Source organism: Haliotis cracherodii, unplaced genomic scaffold (genome assembly GCF_022045235.1).
Source record: "Haliotis cracherodii isolate W230 unplaced genomic scaffold, xgHalCrac1.p SCAF_10, whole genome shotgun sequence".
NCBI lineage: Eukaryota > Metazoa > Mollusca > Gastropoda > Lepetellida > Haliotidae > Haliotis > Haliotis cracherodii.
The window spans coordinates 27692519-27706128 of NW_027266265.1; the positions used below are offsets into that span (position 1 = coordinate 27692519).

Here is a 13610-nt window from a genome sequence, read left to right on the forward strand (position 1 = left end):
TTTAACGCGTTTGCATCTGAGCCCGGTCATGTGACTCGCTTGTCCCCGGATGACCATTTGTGATCCCGTGTCGACGCTGCTGTATTGATCTCAACATGACAGAGTGACAAAACACAATAAAATAAAATTCTGCTTTATTGATAAAACATTTCTTCCATAATAAAATTGCCTGGTCACATGATGATCCGATTATTGCCTAATGGAATCCTGGGTTTTGGGCATGTACGTAAATTTGACACTGATTATAATTGAATCAATCAATCAGTGTTGACCCAATAGCATGGAGAAATTGGCCAATGAGTAAATACATGTATTGCAAGGCCTACATGCTCGTCCAGGCTTTGGGGATCTTGGTCCGTCATTAAGCCATTGTACAAGGATGAATTCTGTCAGTACTTGTTATGGCCGCCGATTACTTCCTACACGACTAAAGCAACTACTTGCAACAGTCTCCAACAATCGTTGCGCCACCGACAAAACGGCAGTGGGGCAAAATACCATCATCAGTAACAGCTTCAGTACCAACAATGCTAACCCTTCGTCGACACCTTTTGTCAATGCTTTTGTTTGTAGAGCCTGCCTGTTTCAGAATACGTCAAACCAAATTCAAATATGTCAAAAACCAACAACATATCTGGAAAACATTTTTGGGTAAAAATCTAGAAAATTATTACTTACTTGAACTATTGAGGGAGACAATGATTTCTCAGATGAGATGTCGGTTTTGAAAAATACTAAATTATTACAATTAGATTTACAATCTGTGTTATCAGGGGTATGCCGTAATATAGCTGTTAACGACATGGTCCTGGTGACATGAGATCTGTATTTTTCAACATGTTCATGAAGAATGTACTGCAGTGGGGAGGTTGTGTGTTTGTGAAACTCTGATTGCATTCAAACACTGAAACATGGACTTCAGTGGATTTTGTCAGGGACAAGCAGAATTCAGTGGTTCAGTTGTCCATGGACAAGTAGAATTCAGCAGTTTAGTTGTCCATGAACAAACAGAATTTAGCAGTTCAGTTGTCCAGGGACAAGTAGAAATGAGTAGTTCAGTAGTCCATGGACAAGTAGAATTCAGTAGTTCAGTAGTCCATGTACAAAAATGCTTCAAAATAGCAGACACTACTGTAACGACAAACTATGTCCAGTTCTCACTTCATCCCTCTGTTCCTGCTGGCTCACATCCTGACATCACTGCTGATGGGCACGTTATGTGTTCACATCTTGGACACAGTTTTACAGGCATGTTACTTAAGAGCTATGAATGTCAACTAAGAAGTAGACACTTTCTGTGTGAAACCTGCCACTACAGAACCATACTCAATGCCATCCATTTCCCCTACGGGTCAAAGATAACTAAAACAGTGATTGAATAGGTACAAGGGATGCGCAATAGTACTTTGATGATGACAACAAAGACAATGTGTTATGTTGTTTAACACAGCACTATTCCAGCTTGATGAGTATAGCCTGTAAATAACCAAGTCTGGAACAGACAATCCAGTCATCGATATTGTGAGCAAAGACCCACATTATCAGGGTACGAAGACATGCCATCAACCACCCATCCTGACCACCCAATCCATCAAATCTCTTACAACTAGCATAGGCTGCTGGGTAATTATTATAACAGAATCCCCACAGGACACTCACAGACCAAATGCTGACCAAGTGTCAGTTATGACCTGGTTGGTTGCGTGCCACTGAACCCAGGCAGTATGAATGATTCCCCACTAGAACCTACCGGTTCAGTCCATCCTGGTAAAACTGTAATATCACCAAAACAACCCTCTGTCACAATGTGATAAATCCCTTTGTTTGGGTAGAGAATAATAATTTAATGAAATGTTCAATACATGTCAAAACTTCCTCCATCAGAGATATCATAAACACATTCTATATTTTCATTAAAAACCAAAATTATTGACATTGTTCAAAATTAATACAGGCATGATGACAACATTATTAACTTGATAACATGCTCTCAAATCAATATCATAAAGGTGTCGATACATCCTTTACATCAGCATTTGTATTGGACAGAATCACAGATTATGGACTTGGAAATTAATTTGTTATTAAAACCAAACTTATAGAGGTGAGGTGAGGTGAGGTGAAATTGGGTTTAACGTCGCGTCCAAGATAATTGCACTTATATAGCGGCGTGCATGCACGTGTGCGTGTGTGGCTGCTTGTACTAGTCCGGACTGATGCCGATTTATAGTGCTAGCACACTGAGTTACCATGCCACAGTTTAACATGAATACCCCACTCAGACACAGTATACTGACTCCGAGCCGACCAGTCCTTGCTTTAGCCCCTTAATGCCGAGCGCCAGACAGGGTAACAACAAGTACCATCTTTTATCGTCTCTTGGTATGACGCGGCCGGGGATCGAACCCCGGACCTTCCGCTCTCCGGGCGGACGCTCTACCACAAGACCACGGAGGCGGCAAACTTATAGAGAAGTGCAACAATACACACACATCTAATCCAAGAGAGGAATGTTGTGTTTGTGTCTGTGTTGAAAAGTAACCTGTTATCTTCTACACAAACACACCATAACACCAACTGAACCCCTTTGATGTACACCAAAACAAAATATAATTCAGTTTCACACTGGACCTTCATTTTTCTTTTGACCAAACCGAACCGACTAGCCCTAATCACAAAATAACAAAAAGGTTTGATCTAACGTTTTGTCACATTGTCTATATTTGTGATCATAACTGCTGTGAATATCGCCTTACTTATATTTAGGAGCAACACATGATGTGTCCGATCCTGACTCATGCTGTTCAATCATGTCTCATGTCACAAAAGGCACTATTTCTCACCTTCGAGCAGGAAGATGTAATACACACTTAACTGTCACTTTGCCACCATCTGAAATGAAAAACTTAGTAATTAGGTTTTGTTCTGAAACTTGAAACTCTACGCAGTTAGAAACAATCACTACGTCAATGACGTCGCTGTCATACACCAGCACAGAAACAAGCTACATTTTAGATCACAACATCTCCAGTCCTAATAAGTCATTGCCAATTTTCATGGCTACTTACGTGAGGATATCTCAAGGAAGAAGAAGTAAGTCAAGGCTGAATGAGAATGTTGCACACTGTCTCGAGGGGAGAGACGGGGTGGAGTCTGCCAGTAGTCATTTGAATAGGGATGAAGGATGGGATGGAGGGTGGAGGTTTGGGATGGTGGTTCTGGGAAGTGGGGAGGCCAGGATGGATGGTGGAGGTTTGGGATGGTGGTTCTGGGAAGTGGGGAGGCCAGGATGGATGGTGGAGGTTTGGGATGGTGGTTCTGGGAAGTGGAGAGGCTAGGATAGATGGTGGAGATTTGGGATGGTGGTTCTGGGAAGTGGGGAGGCCAGGATGGATGGTGGAGATTTGGGATGGTGGTTCTGGGAAGTGGGGAGGCCAGGATGGATGGTGGAGGTTTGGGATGGTGGTTCTGGGAAGTGGGGAGGCCAGGATGGATGGTGGAGGTTAAGGATGGTGGTTCTGGGAAATGGGGAGGCCAGGATGGATGGTGGAGATTTGGGATGGTGGTTCTGGGAAGTGGAGAGGCTAGGATGGATGGTGGAGGTTTGGGATGGTGGTTCTGGGAAGTGGGGAGGCTAGGATGGATGGTGGAGGTTTGGGATGGTGGTTCTGGGAAGTGTGGAGGCCAGGATGGATGGTGGAGGTTTGGGATGGTGGTTCTGGGAAGTGGAGAGGCCAGGATGGATGGTGGAGGTTTGGGATGGTGGTTCTGGGAAGTGGGGAGGCCAGGATGGATGGTGGAGGTTTGGGATGGTGGTTCTGGGAAGTGGGGAGGCTAGGATGGATGGTTGAGGTTTGGGATAGTGGTTCTGGGAAGTGGGGAGGCCAGGATGGATGGTGGAGATTTGGGATAGTGGTTCTGGGAAGTGGGGAGGCCAGGATGGATGGTGGAGATTTGGGATAGTGGTTCTGGGAAGTGGGGAGGCCAGGATGGATGGTGGAGGTTTGGGATAGTGGTTCTGGGAAGTGGGGGGGCCAGGATGGATGGTGGAGATTTGGGATGGTGGTTCTGGGAAGTGGAGATGCCAGGATGGATGGTGGAGGTTTGGGATGGTGGTTCTGGGAAGTGGAGAGGCTAGGATGGATGGTGGAGATTTAGGATGGTGGTTCTGGGAAGTGGGGAGGCCAGGCTGGATGGTGGAGATTAAGGATGGTGGTTCTGGGAAATGGGGAGGCTAGGATGGATGGTGGAGATTTGGGATGGTGGTTCTGGGAAGTGGAGAGGCCAGGATGGATGGTGGAGATTTAGGATGGTGGTTCTGGGAAGTGGGGAGGCCAGGATGGATGGTGGAGGTTTGGGATGGTGGTTCTGGGAAGTGTGGAGGCCAGGATGGATGGTGGAGATTTGGGATGGTGGTTCTGGGAAGTGGGGAGGCCAGGATGGATGGTGGAGGTTTGGGATGGTGGTTCTGGGAAGTGTGGAGGCCAGGATGGATGGTGGAGGTTTGGGATGGTGGTTCTGGGAAGTGGAGAGGCTAGGATGGATGGTGGAGATTTGGGATGGTGGTTCTGGGGAAAGGGGAGGCCAGGATGGATGGTGGAGGTTTGGGATGGTGGTTCTGGGAAGTGGGGAGGCTAGGATGGATGGTGGAGATTTGGGATGGTGGTTCTGGGGAAAGGGGAGGCCAGGATGGATGGTGGAGATTTGGGATGGTGGTTCTGGGAAGTGGGGAGGCTAGGATGGATGGTGGAGATTTGGGATGGTGGTTCTGGGAAGTGGAGAGGCTAGGATGGATGGTGGAGATTTGGGATGGTGGTTCTGGGAAGTGGGGAGGCCAGGATGGATGGTGGAGGTTTGGGATGGTGGTTCTGGGAAGTGGGGAGGCTAGGATGGATGGTGGAGATTTGGGATGGTGGTTCTGGGAAGTGGGGAGGCTAGGATGGATGGTGGAGATTTGGGATAGTGGTTCTGGGAAGTGGGGAGGCCAGGATGGATGGTGGAGGTTTGGGATGATGCTTTGGGAATTGGAAGTATTCTAGAGAGTGCAGAAAAAAGCATGTTCCTTGCGGTAAATATCTGTGCCCCTTCTGTGCTATGAAGGAACATATGGAATGAAATGGTTTAATCTAAATGGAACAAAAATTAACAACAATTAATGGGGATAGAAGCATGTTTCCTGTGTGTGGAAACAGAAGACTCAATAACAAATATCTCTCCACAAAGGTGTCAACAGAAGACACAGATTTGTCTCATCCTGAGTGCTGGGAATGACTGCAGTTTCACAACCACTGTCTGCAGGAGACACCTACAAACTGCACTGTCCTTGTAGGGGTTCAAACCTGGATTTCATGTGCAATGAGTATACACACAACCTGCTGTGCTAGACTACTGATGCCTCAACACACAGGGTCCATTAACAGTAGGCCAGTAGCTGATAGGTTTGATATTACTAAAATCCCCGTAAATCATTCCTGTTAGCAATGTGATGATGTCAACACAAGATCAATATTGTTGTGTACGACATCAATATGACAAAATATTGCAACATGTCAGATAAGTTATTTCAACTGGCACACAAGCAATGAGGCCTCAGGTATTGTGCCTCATGTCAGGCCACACGTGTCAGAACGCCAATATATATTACTCAACTCTGAATAGTAATACTCAGATATTATTTGTTCGTTTGTATGTTTATTGTTTAACATCGCACTCAGCAATATTCACCTATATGATGGTGGTCTGAAAATAATCTGAGTCTGGACCAGACAATCATGTGATTGACATCATGAGCATTGATCTATGCAATTGGGATAAGATGGCATGCATCAGCCAAGTCAGCGAGCCTGTTAACACGATCCTGTTAATCGCGTTAATCGCGTCTTACGACAAGCATAGTCACCTCTTATGGGCTGCAGAAGACCTATTCTATTACTTTTCCAATACACGGAAAACCAACGAAAGAAATGTAAACTTGTTTTTCCAAAAAATGGAGGTGTAAGCTACAAACATGCAAGTTCCATGACAGTCAGCATACAGTTTGTATGACAATATCTCCAATGAATCACAACACATTCTGGACACACAGACTGTTCCTATCAAAAGTTGAGTGGTACATGTATTTTTAAAAACTCATTATCTTGGTGCCAACATCAACCATTTTATTGTGTCTCTTTAGAAATGTATGACAGATACATCTTTAACCCTGCATTTCAGCTAGAAGTTTATTTTGAAACACATGCAAGTTAAACAAGACTTTGCCACTAACGTGGCTATATCCCCCGCCCCTCTTGCTGAATTTATGACATGATTAAATCTAAACAAACCCTAACCTTTTTTAACAGAGGTGGAACTTGTCATGGAAATTGTACAAAAATGAAGAGTTTGGAACCTAAGTCCATCTTGTTGCCATGGAAACGTAAAAAATAAAAATTTCTAAAATTTCTAATATTTCTAAATAGCAAAAGGCACCAGTTCAGCATGTACCTGACAGACCTGCAAAGTTTCATGAAAAAATATTGAGTTAAGCTCCTGAAACGAACCCTATCCTCACAGAACCTAAATCCATGGAAACGTAAAAAATAAAAATTCCTACAATTTCTAAATAGCAAAAGGCACCAGTTCAGTATGTACTTAAAGACCTGCAAAGTTTCATAAAATAATATTGAACGTTTTTTAAGTTATGCTCCAGAAACGAAACCTGATGGACGGACGGACGGAGCCCGTTTCTATATCCCCGCCAACTTTGTTGGGCGGGGGATAAAAATGCATACCAGCTGAGCAGAATTTTAACTCCATGTCGTTTTTTAACAACAATAGTTAATTATTCACATTCTAAGAATAGCTTATCAAATTTGCTGACAATAAACTTTGAAACAATACATTTAGCTTTTTGACTTAAAAAGTAAAAATTACACTGCCTTCTTATTCTCATGATTAAGCAGTTCAAAACATATTCTGGATACATAAAGTTAGTTAGCCATTAGGTTATTTCAGGGATCTAAATGTATTTTTATTTCAATTTGAAAAGCTCAATGTGGGAAGAAACCCCAAATTGACATAAGTCAAGGTCGTTTTTTACTTCAAGCACTTCATCATGTTTCAGTGAGGTGAGGTGAGGTGAGGTGAGGTGAGGTGAAATGGGGCTTAATGTCATGTTCAAGATTATTGCACTTATATAGCGGTGTGCATGTGTGGCTACTTGTACTAATCCAGACTAAAGCAGATTTAAAATGCAAGCCCACTAAGAAACCATCCACAGAATAACATGAAAACCCCACTCAGACACAGAATACTGACTCCATCTTTTGGTATGGCACAACCTTTGACTCCCTTGGCTGATGTTCTACCTCTAGACCACAGAGGCAGTTCATTGTTCAGCATGGATGTGATGCTGCCACAACAAGGATACTGAATCTGGGTCCAAATCTACTACCTGTGACAGGGCACTAGTCCTGTAGTCCTTTCCAAACTGCCCAATAGTTAAGAAATCATAAGGACTAGTAGAAATTTGCCATTTTAAGGGTTTTGCTATACGTTATCATTATGAGGACTAGTTAATATAGTTTCTACCGCTGTTTGGCATCCCAGAATCATATGATCATGGATTCGAATTACAGATTCACCCTGAACACGATTCATACTTTCCTGCACCTTTCCCAAACATTTGGGTTTACCAAACTGGTATCTATCTAAGACCTGCATCACTTTGGGCTTTCCTAACACATGAAACTGACCCATTAACTGAACTACTGTTCAAGGTGGCATTACACCCAACTCACTCACAGCCTGTGGATCCTGGCATCTAAAGGGACACAACTCAGTACAACACTCAGAACAAAGTCTATTCTAAGCAAACACCTGATGGAAGGCCAAAGTTTCTCCTGATCTGTTTATCAGTCGGACCTTCCTATTGGCTAAAAACTTCCAATGCCACAGCGAACAATGCCAAAGTTTCTACTGATCTGTTTATCAGTCGGACCTTCCTATTGGCTAAAAACTTCCACTGCCACAGCGAACAATGCCAAAGTTTCTCCTGATCTGTTTATCAGTCGGACCTTCCTATTGGCTAAAAACTTCCACTGCCACAGCGAACAATGCCAAAGTTTTTCCTGATCTGTTTATCAGTCGGACCTTCCTATTGGCTAAAAACTTCCAATGCCACAGCGAACAATGCCAAAGTTTCTACTGATCTGTTTATCAGTCGGACCTTCCTATTGGCTAAAAACTTCCACTGCCACAGCGAACAATGCCAAAGTTTCTCCTGATCTGTTTATCAGTCGGACCTTCCTATTGGCTAAAAACTTCCACTGCCACAGCGAACAATGCCAAAGTTTTTCCTGATCTGTTTATCAGTCGGACCTTCCTATTGGCTAAAAACTTCCACTGCCACAGCGAACAATGCCAAAGTTTTTCCTGATCTGTTTATCAGTCGGACCTTCCTATTGGCTAAAAACTTCCACTGCCACAGCGAACAATGCCAAAGTTTCTACTGATCAGTTTATCAGACAGACCTTCCTATTGGCTAAAAACTTCTACTGGCACAGCGGACAATGCCAAAGTTTCTCCTGATCTGTTTATCAGTCGGACCTTCCTATTGGCTAAAAACTTCCACTGCCACAGCGAACAATGCCAAAGTTTCTCCTGATCTGTTTATCAGTCGGACCTTCCTATTGGCTAAAAACTTCCACTGCCACAGCGAACAATGCCAAAGTTTCTACTGATCAGTTTATCAGACAGACCTTCCTATTGGCTAAAAACTTCCACTGCCACAGCGAACAATGTCAAAGTTTCCTGTAGCAGGACCATTTTCACTCAACTCTCATCAGCCATGATATCATTTTACATCCTGATTGCTCCGAAGTCTATGATATCAAACTATATGGACTCCTCTAATTCATAATCTTGTCTGTCTAATTAAACCTGCCTTGAAAAAACATTTAACATCAGAGGAATAGGACCATGATAAGAAAACGCAAGATTTAATCAGAAAATCCGCTGTTTTTTATGTAAGAAATTACATACAGCTAATTCCACTCCATCTGGAAAGTAAATGTGGTTATCGCAAACATCTTGGAAGAAGGGTCCGCATATTAATGACCCTCTACTAGAATACAGAGTTAGGTTCATTTCTAATACAGAAATTCGATAACTTTTAATAGCTCTAACTCATAAATCAAAATTATCTTGCTATCCTTTACTTAAACTACATTTTCCAATGACAGCCGCATTTTAATGAGTATTGATTCCGATGGTTTTTCTCAAACGTGTGCCTAACGATGACGCCATTGTTTGTGGAGTCAAGTTATGTCATTACTTAATCATCTTAACGAACTGTTTCTCCTTGCCGTTTTTTCTCCAACTAATCTGGCTTCTCAAAGCTGGATATAAGAAAACCTTAACTACATGTTTGTTGTCATTAATTGAAAATATAGGGCTATATCGCTAAAGCCACATGAGCCAAAACGGCCCCTGGTTTGGAGTTTTCTGTCCAAAGCATCATGATGAAAGTGTACTTAATTCCATTACGGCAACACTGATCACTTAACATGACCTAAAATGTCCATATCTATAATAAAAGCAGGCCGAACTACATGAAATTGTAGCTGAGCAGAATCAAATAAGTTTTAAGGAGCTGCACATTCTCTTCTTTTCCTCTAAATGGATATTATATATCCATTAAAGTAAGAGCAAGTTTTTTCCTTGTATCTTTTTTCTTTTAGGACAATGAAACCCTAAAAAATTCATATCTTCATATAGGTTTAACATTTTCCAAAAATGCATGCATAAAATGTCAATCATTAGCTGCAGAGTATATAATGGTATTGCACCACCTACACACGGGCAGCTACAACTGGTGCGAATCATCAAATAATGGGTCAGTCTATCATGATCAATCAAATTAATTATTCATTTGCATAATGGCTATTCAATATACATACTACTCATCATCTGCTAAGGACCAAACTAGTCACCTCTAGTCTAGGTGCTGTGTAGAACAAATTATTTCTAAAATCTAAAATATAATTGACATAGTACCTCTTGTATTATTTAGAAAATGAAAACTGATACTTGTCATGTTTGTCAACAGTTTGAGTTTCATCCTAAGGAGGATGTTGGTTCTATCTCCATCTTTTTTTCGTGTCATCCTGAACATGAACGCAAGCCACCAAATATACAGCTTAGTCACTACAGTCGTTTGAGGTAAAATAAACCAGCTGATGGGAAGATAGGAAATGATGACAACCACTTCACAATCGATGTAAGATGTAAGAGGTTTGATTATCAAAAGCTTTGTTCAGCATGTGATATAACTGAATACCATAATAGAGCTATCTTTAAAGTTGTTATAACTGACTATTATAACACAAATACTTAGATGTCTGAGGTATAACTGACCACTAGAAATAGAACTATTTAGAGGGTTATGGTATAAGAGATTACTATACCAGTACTCCTTTTAAGGCTGTGGTATATTTGATTAGCAAGAGACTGTTGTATAAGAAGGCAATGTGACTTGAATGTTTCGTAAGAAGGCAATGCGGTAAAACTGATTCGTAAGAAGGCAATGCGGTAAAACTGATTTGTAAGAAGGCAATTCGGTAAAACTGATTCATAAGAAGGCAATGCGGTAAAACTGATTCGTAGAAGGCAATGTGGTAAAACTGATTCGTAAGAAGGCAATTCGGTAAAACTGATTCGTAAGAAGGCAATGCGGTAAAACTGATTTGTAAGAAGGCAATTCGGTAAAACTGATTCGTAAGAAGGCAATACAGTAAAACTGATTCCTAGAAGGCAATGTGGTAAAACCGATTCATAGGAAGGCAATGTTGTGCAACAACACTTCACAACAGTATTTCTTTTTGTGGTATATATGAGTACTATTACAGACAAGTATGTAACACATATACATATATATACACATAATCATTTTAAAACAACAAAAAGAAGTCCACTTGATGAAGCAATCTATCACTTGCTTTCTTGCCTGATCATTAGCATGATGTAAAACCTATCTTTTGGACTTTCAGAAAGTAATGATTGTGTGGTGTTCCCCAACTGTCAGTACTCTAGGGAGCAGTCTTGATATTGATCTGTCTTGCACCCCCCTCAAGACCCTACACAAACTCACCCCACCCACAAATGCTCTCACACATTCAATATCCATGTTCATTATCTCAGCAAAGAAACCTTCAACATAATAGTAATTACCATCATTCTAAGCCATTGTCCCCTGTGTACAAATCATTAAGAAAACCCCTGTTTGATGATACAGAACTGAATGTTTTCTCTCATCATTAATTCATAACATTATGCAATTTTGAAGACACTTATGGCATTCACGCATAGGCAGAGAAACAATGCATCAGTGATGGAAATTGTTTAGGTGCTATTCCCCTGACAACTGACTACCATTGTAACACAGGTGATAATAGATAGTTGTGGTAATTGTCTAGACTTGTTGCAAATATAATGATTTGGAATAATCGGTAGGGCTTCATGCTCTGAATATGCGGCAGAAACAATGGCCTTATTACCTATTATACAATCAATGCTCTTTGGAAAACATATTTCAAGAGCATGTTGCCAGCCATGCAAACACAATGACATCATTCAATTTTTCAACAATCAAAGTAAATTCTTTGTCTCACATTCCTGAAGATGCCAAGAGGCTGTGGAAAGTTTATTTTGTCTAAGAAGTCATTTTTCCTCAATAAACTGAAGCTTTGCTCATCTAAGAACTGAAGCTGTGCTCAACTAAGAACTGAAGCTGTGCTCAACTAAGAACTGAAGCTATGCTCAACTAAGAACTGAAGCTGTGCTCAACTAAGAACTGAAGCTGTGCTCTTCTAAGAACTGAAGTGTTCTGCTAAGAACTGAAGCTGTGCTCAACAAAGAACAGAAGCTGTGCTCATTTAAGAACTGAAGCTGTGCTCATTTAAGAACTGAAGCTGTGCTCAACAAAGAACTGAAGCTGTGCTCTACAAAGAACTGAAGTTGTCCTCAACAAAGAACAGAAGCTGTGCTCTACAAAGAACAGAAGCTGTGCTCATTTAAGAACTGAAGCTGTGCTCAACTAAGAACTGAAGCTGTGCTCAACTAAGAACTGAAGCTGTACTCAACTAAAAACAGAAGCTGTGCTCAACTAAGAACAGAAGCTGTGTTCTATTAAGAACAGAAGCTGAGTTCTACTAAGAATAGAAGGTGTGCTCTGCTAAGAACTAAAGCTGTGGTCTACTAAGAACTAAAGCTGTGCTCTGCTAAGAACCGAAGCTGTGCTCCACTAAGAACCGAAGTTGTACTCTACCAAGAACTAAAGCTGTGGTCTACTAAGAACCGAAGCTGTGCTCCACTAAGAACCGAAGTTGTACTCTACTAAGAACTAAAGCTGTGGCCTAGTAAGAACCGAAGTTGTACTCTACTAAGAACTAAAGCTGTGGTCTAGTAAGAACTAAAGCTATGCTCAACTAAGAACCAAATTTAACTAAGAATTCAAGATGTGCTCTCAGTCATCATATGTACTGAAACTATGCTTTGAGTCATTAAACAGCACTGAAGCTTTTCTGAATGTCTTTTCAATTAACACTACACAGTCACAAACAGCATTCAATATGAAACCAACCCAAGTACTCTTCCAGAATCAAAACATTTGTGAAAATAAAGAAGAAATTTGCAAACATTTGGAAAAAGTCCAAAGCTAGAACTGACAACACACCTTCGCTCTAAGAAGGGCAAATGAAGATTTCTGATTCACAGAATAATCGTGACTAGTAGCGCTGTACATGTTCTCCATGCTGTCCTCTCATCACCTGTGTATCCTGTAGGGCTAGGACAGGTACTCGGGTCGGGTGGGGCCTGAGTAGAACCCAGGTATCCATGGTACCCTGACCCATGGCTAGTCATGTGATAGATTGTTTAATGTCAATAAGAATAAAGCTCCATGGTTACACAAGTTGCTAATGTTTGCATTCCTGACTATGCATGCATTCCTTCTGAATTTCATAGGTTTGAGTAAAAATCATTCTATATGTGTATCTGAATGTTTTTTGCCAAGACTCTGGTAAAACAATTCCCAATCAGACATTTAGTAACCCAACTCTTGAGACTTACCGCTGGTACCCAGGTAGGGTCAGGTAATCGGGGTTGGGTACCCGATAGTAAGTTTTGACTCGTTCCAACCCTAGCATCCTGTAAATCCAACACAATGTACCTATATATGAGGAAATTTAGTGATGATTTAGTGAGTGAGTGACCTTGCTTAGTACTTCAATCACAACGCAGGTTTCTCTCATGGGAAGAACGCCTGAAGTTGGGGAGTTCATTGATGTTTCAGTGTACCAATAAGGTGAACCTCTTGAATATGGATTTGAATCAATATCAGAAGATCCTGGAAAGGTCAAGGGGTGCAACTGAGCATAGCTCATACTTGATTAACTGATTTACTTTTATCAAAGGTAGTGGTCACTGGTATATAATTTTCAAGACCACAGTCTTTTCTTTTTTTAAAGTTCTACAAAAAATAGAACAGAGCTCCAGATAAGCTTTTGTTGTTGTGGGTATTTTACCCATGCATTTTAAAATCATTGGGTATCAGTAATTCTATCTGCGTATTC

At 41.4% G+C, this 13610-nt stretch overlaps 2 protein-coding genes across 7 annotated transcripts in view; one reads left to right on the top strand and one right to left on the bottom strand.

Annotated features, from left to right (window-relative positions):
* Nucleotides 1-13610, bottom strand: part of LOC139454230 (zinc finger homeobox protein 4-like) — a 167732-nt gene that overhangs the window by 139690 nt on the left and 14432 nt on the right. For all 6 annotated transcript variants that reach the window (XM_071235818.1, XM_071235830.1, XM_071235831.1 and 3 more), the window contains exon 2: nucleotides 2844-2892. The gene's annotated coding sequence lies outside the window, so the exon portion shown is untranslated. The remainder of the gene's footprint in view (nucleotides 1-2843; nucleotides 2893-13610) is intronic.
* On the top strand, nucleotides 3344-3838 carry LOC139453687 (uncharacterized). Its single transcript, XM_071235161.1, has one exon. It carries the CDS (start codon nucleotides 3344-3346, stop codon nucleotides 3836-3838), a length of 495 nt encoding a protein of 164 aa, XP_071091262.1.

What these genes read in the sequence shown, in the direction of transcription:
- LOC139453687 (XM_071235161.1), top strand. Translation starts at nt 3,344, where the DNA reads ATGGTGGAGATTTGGGATGGTGGTTCTGGGAAGTGGGGAGGCCAGGAT.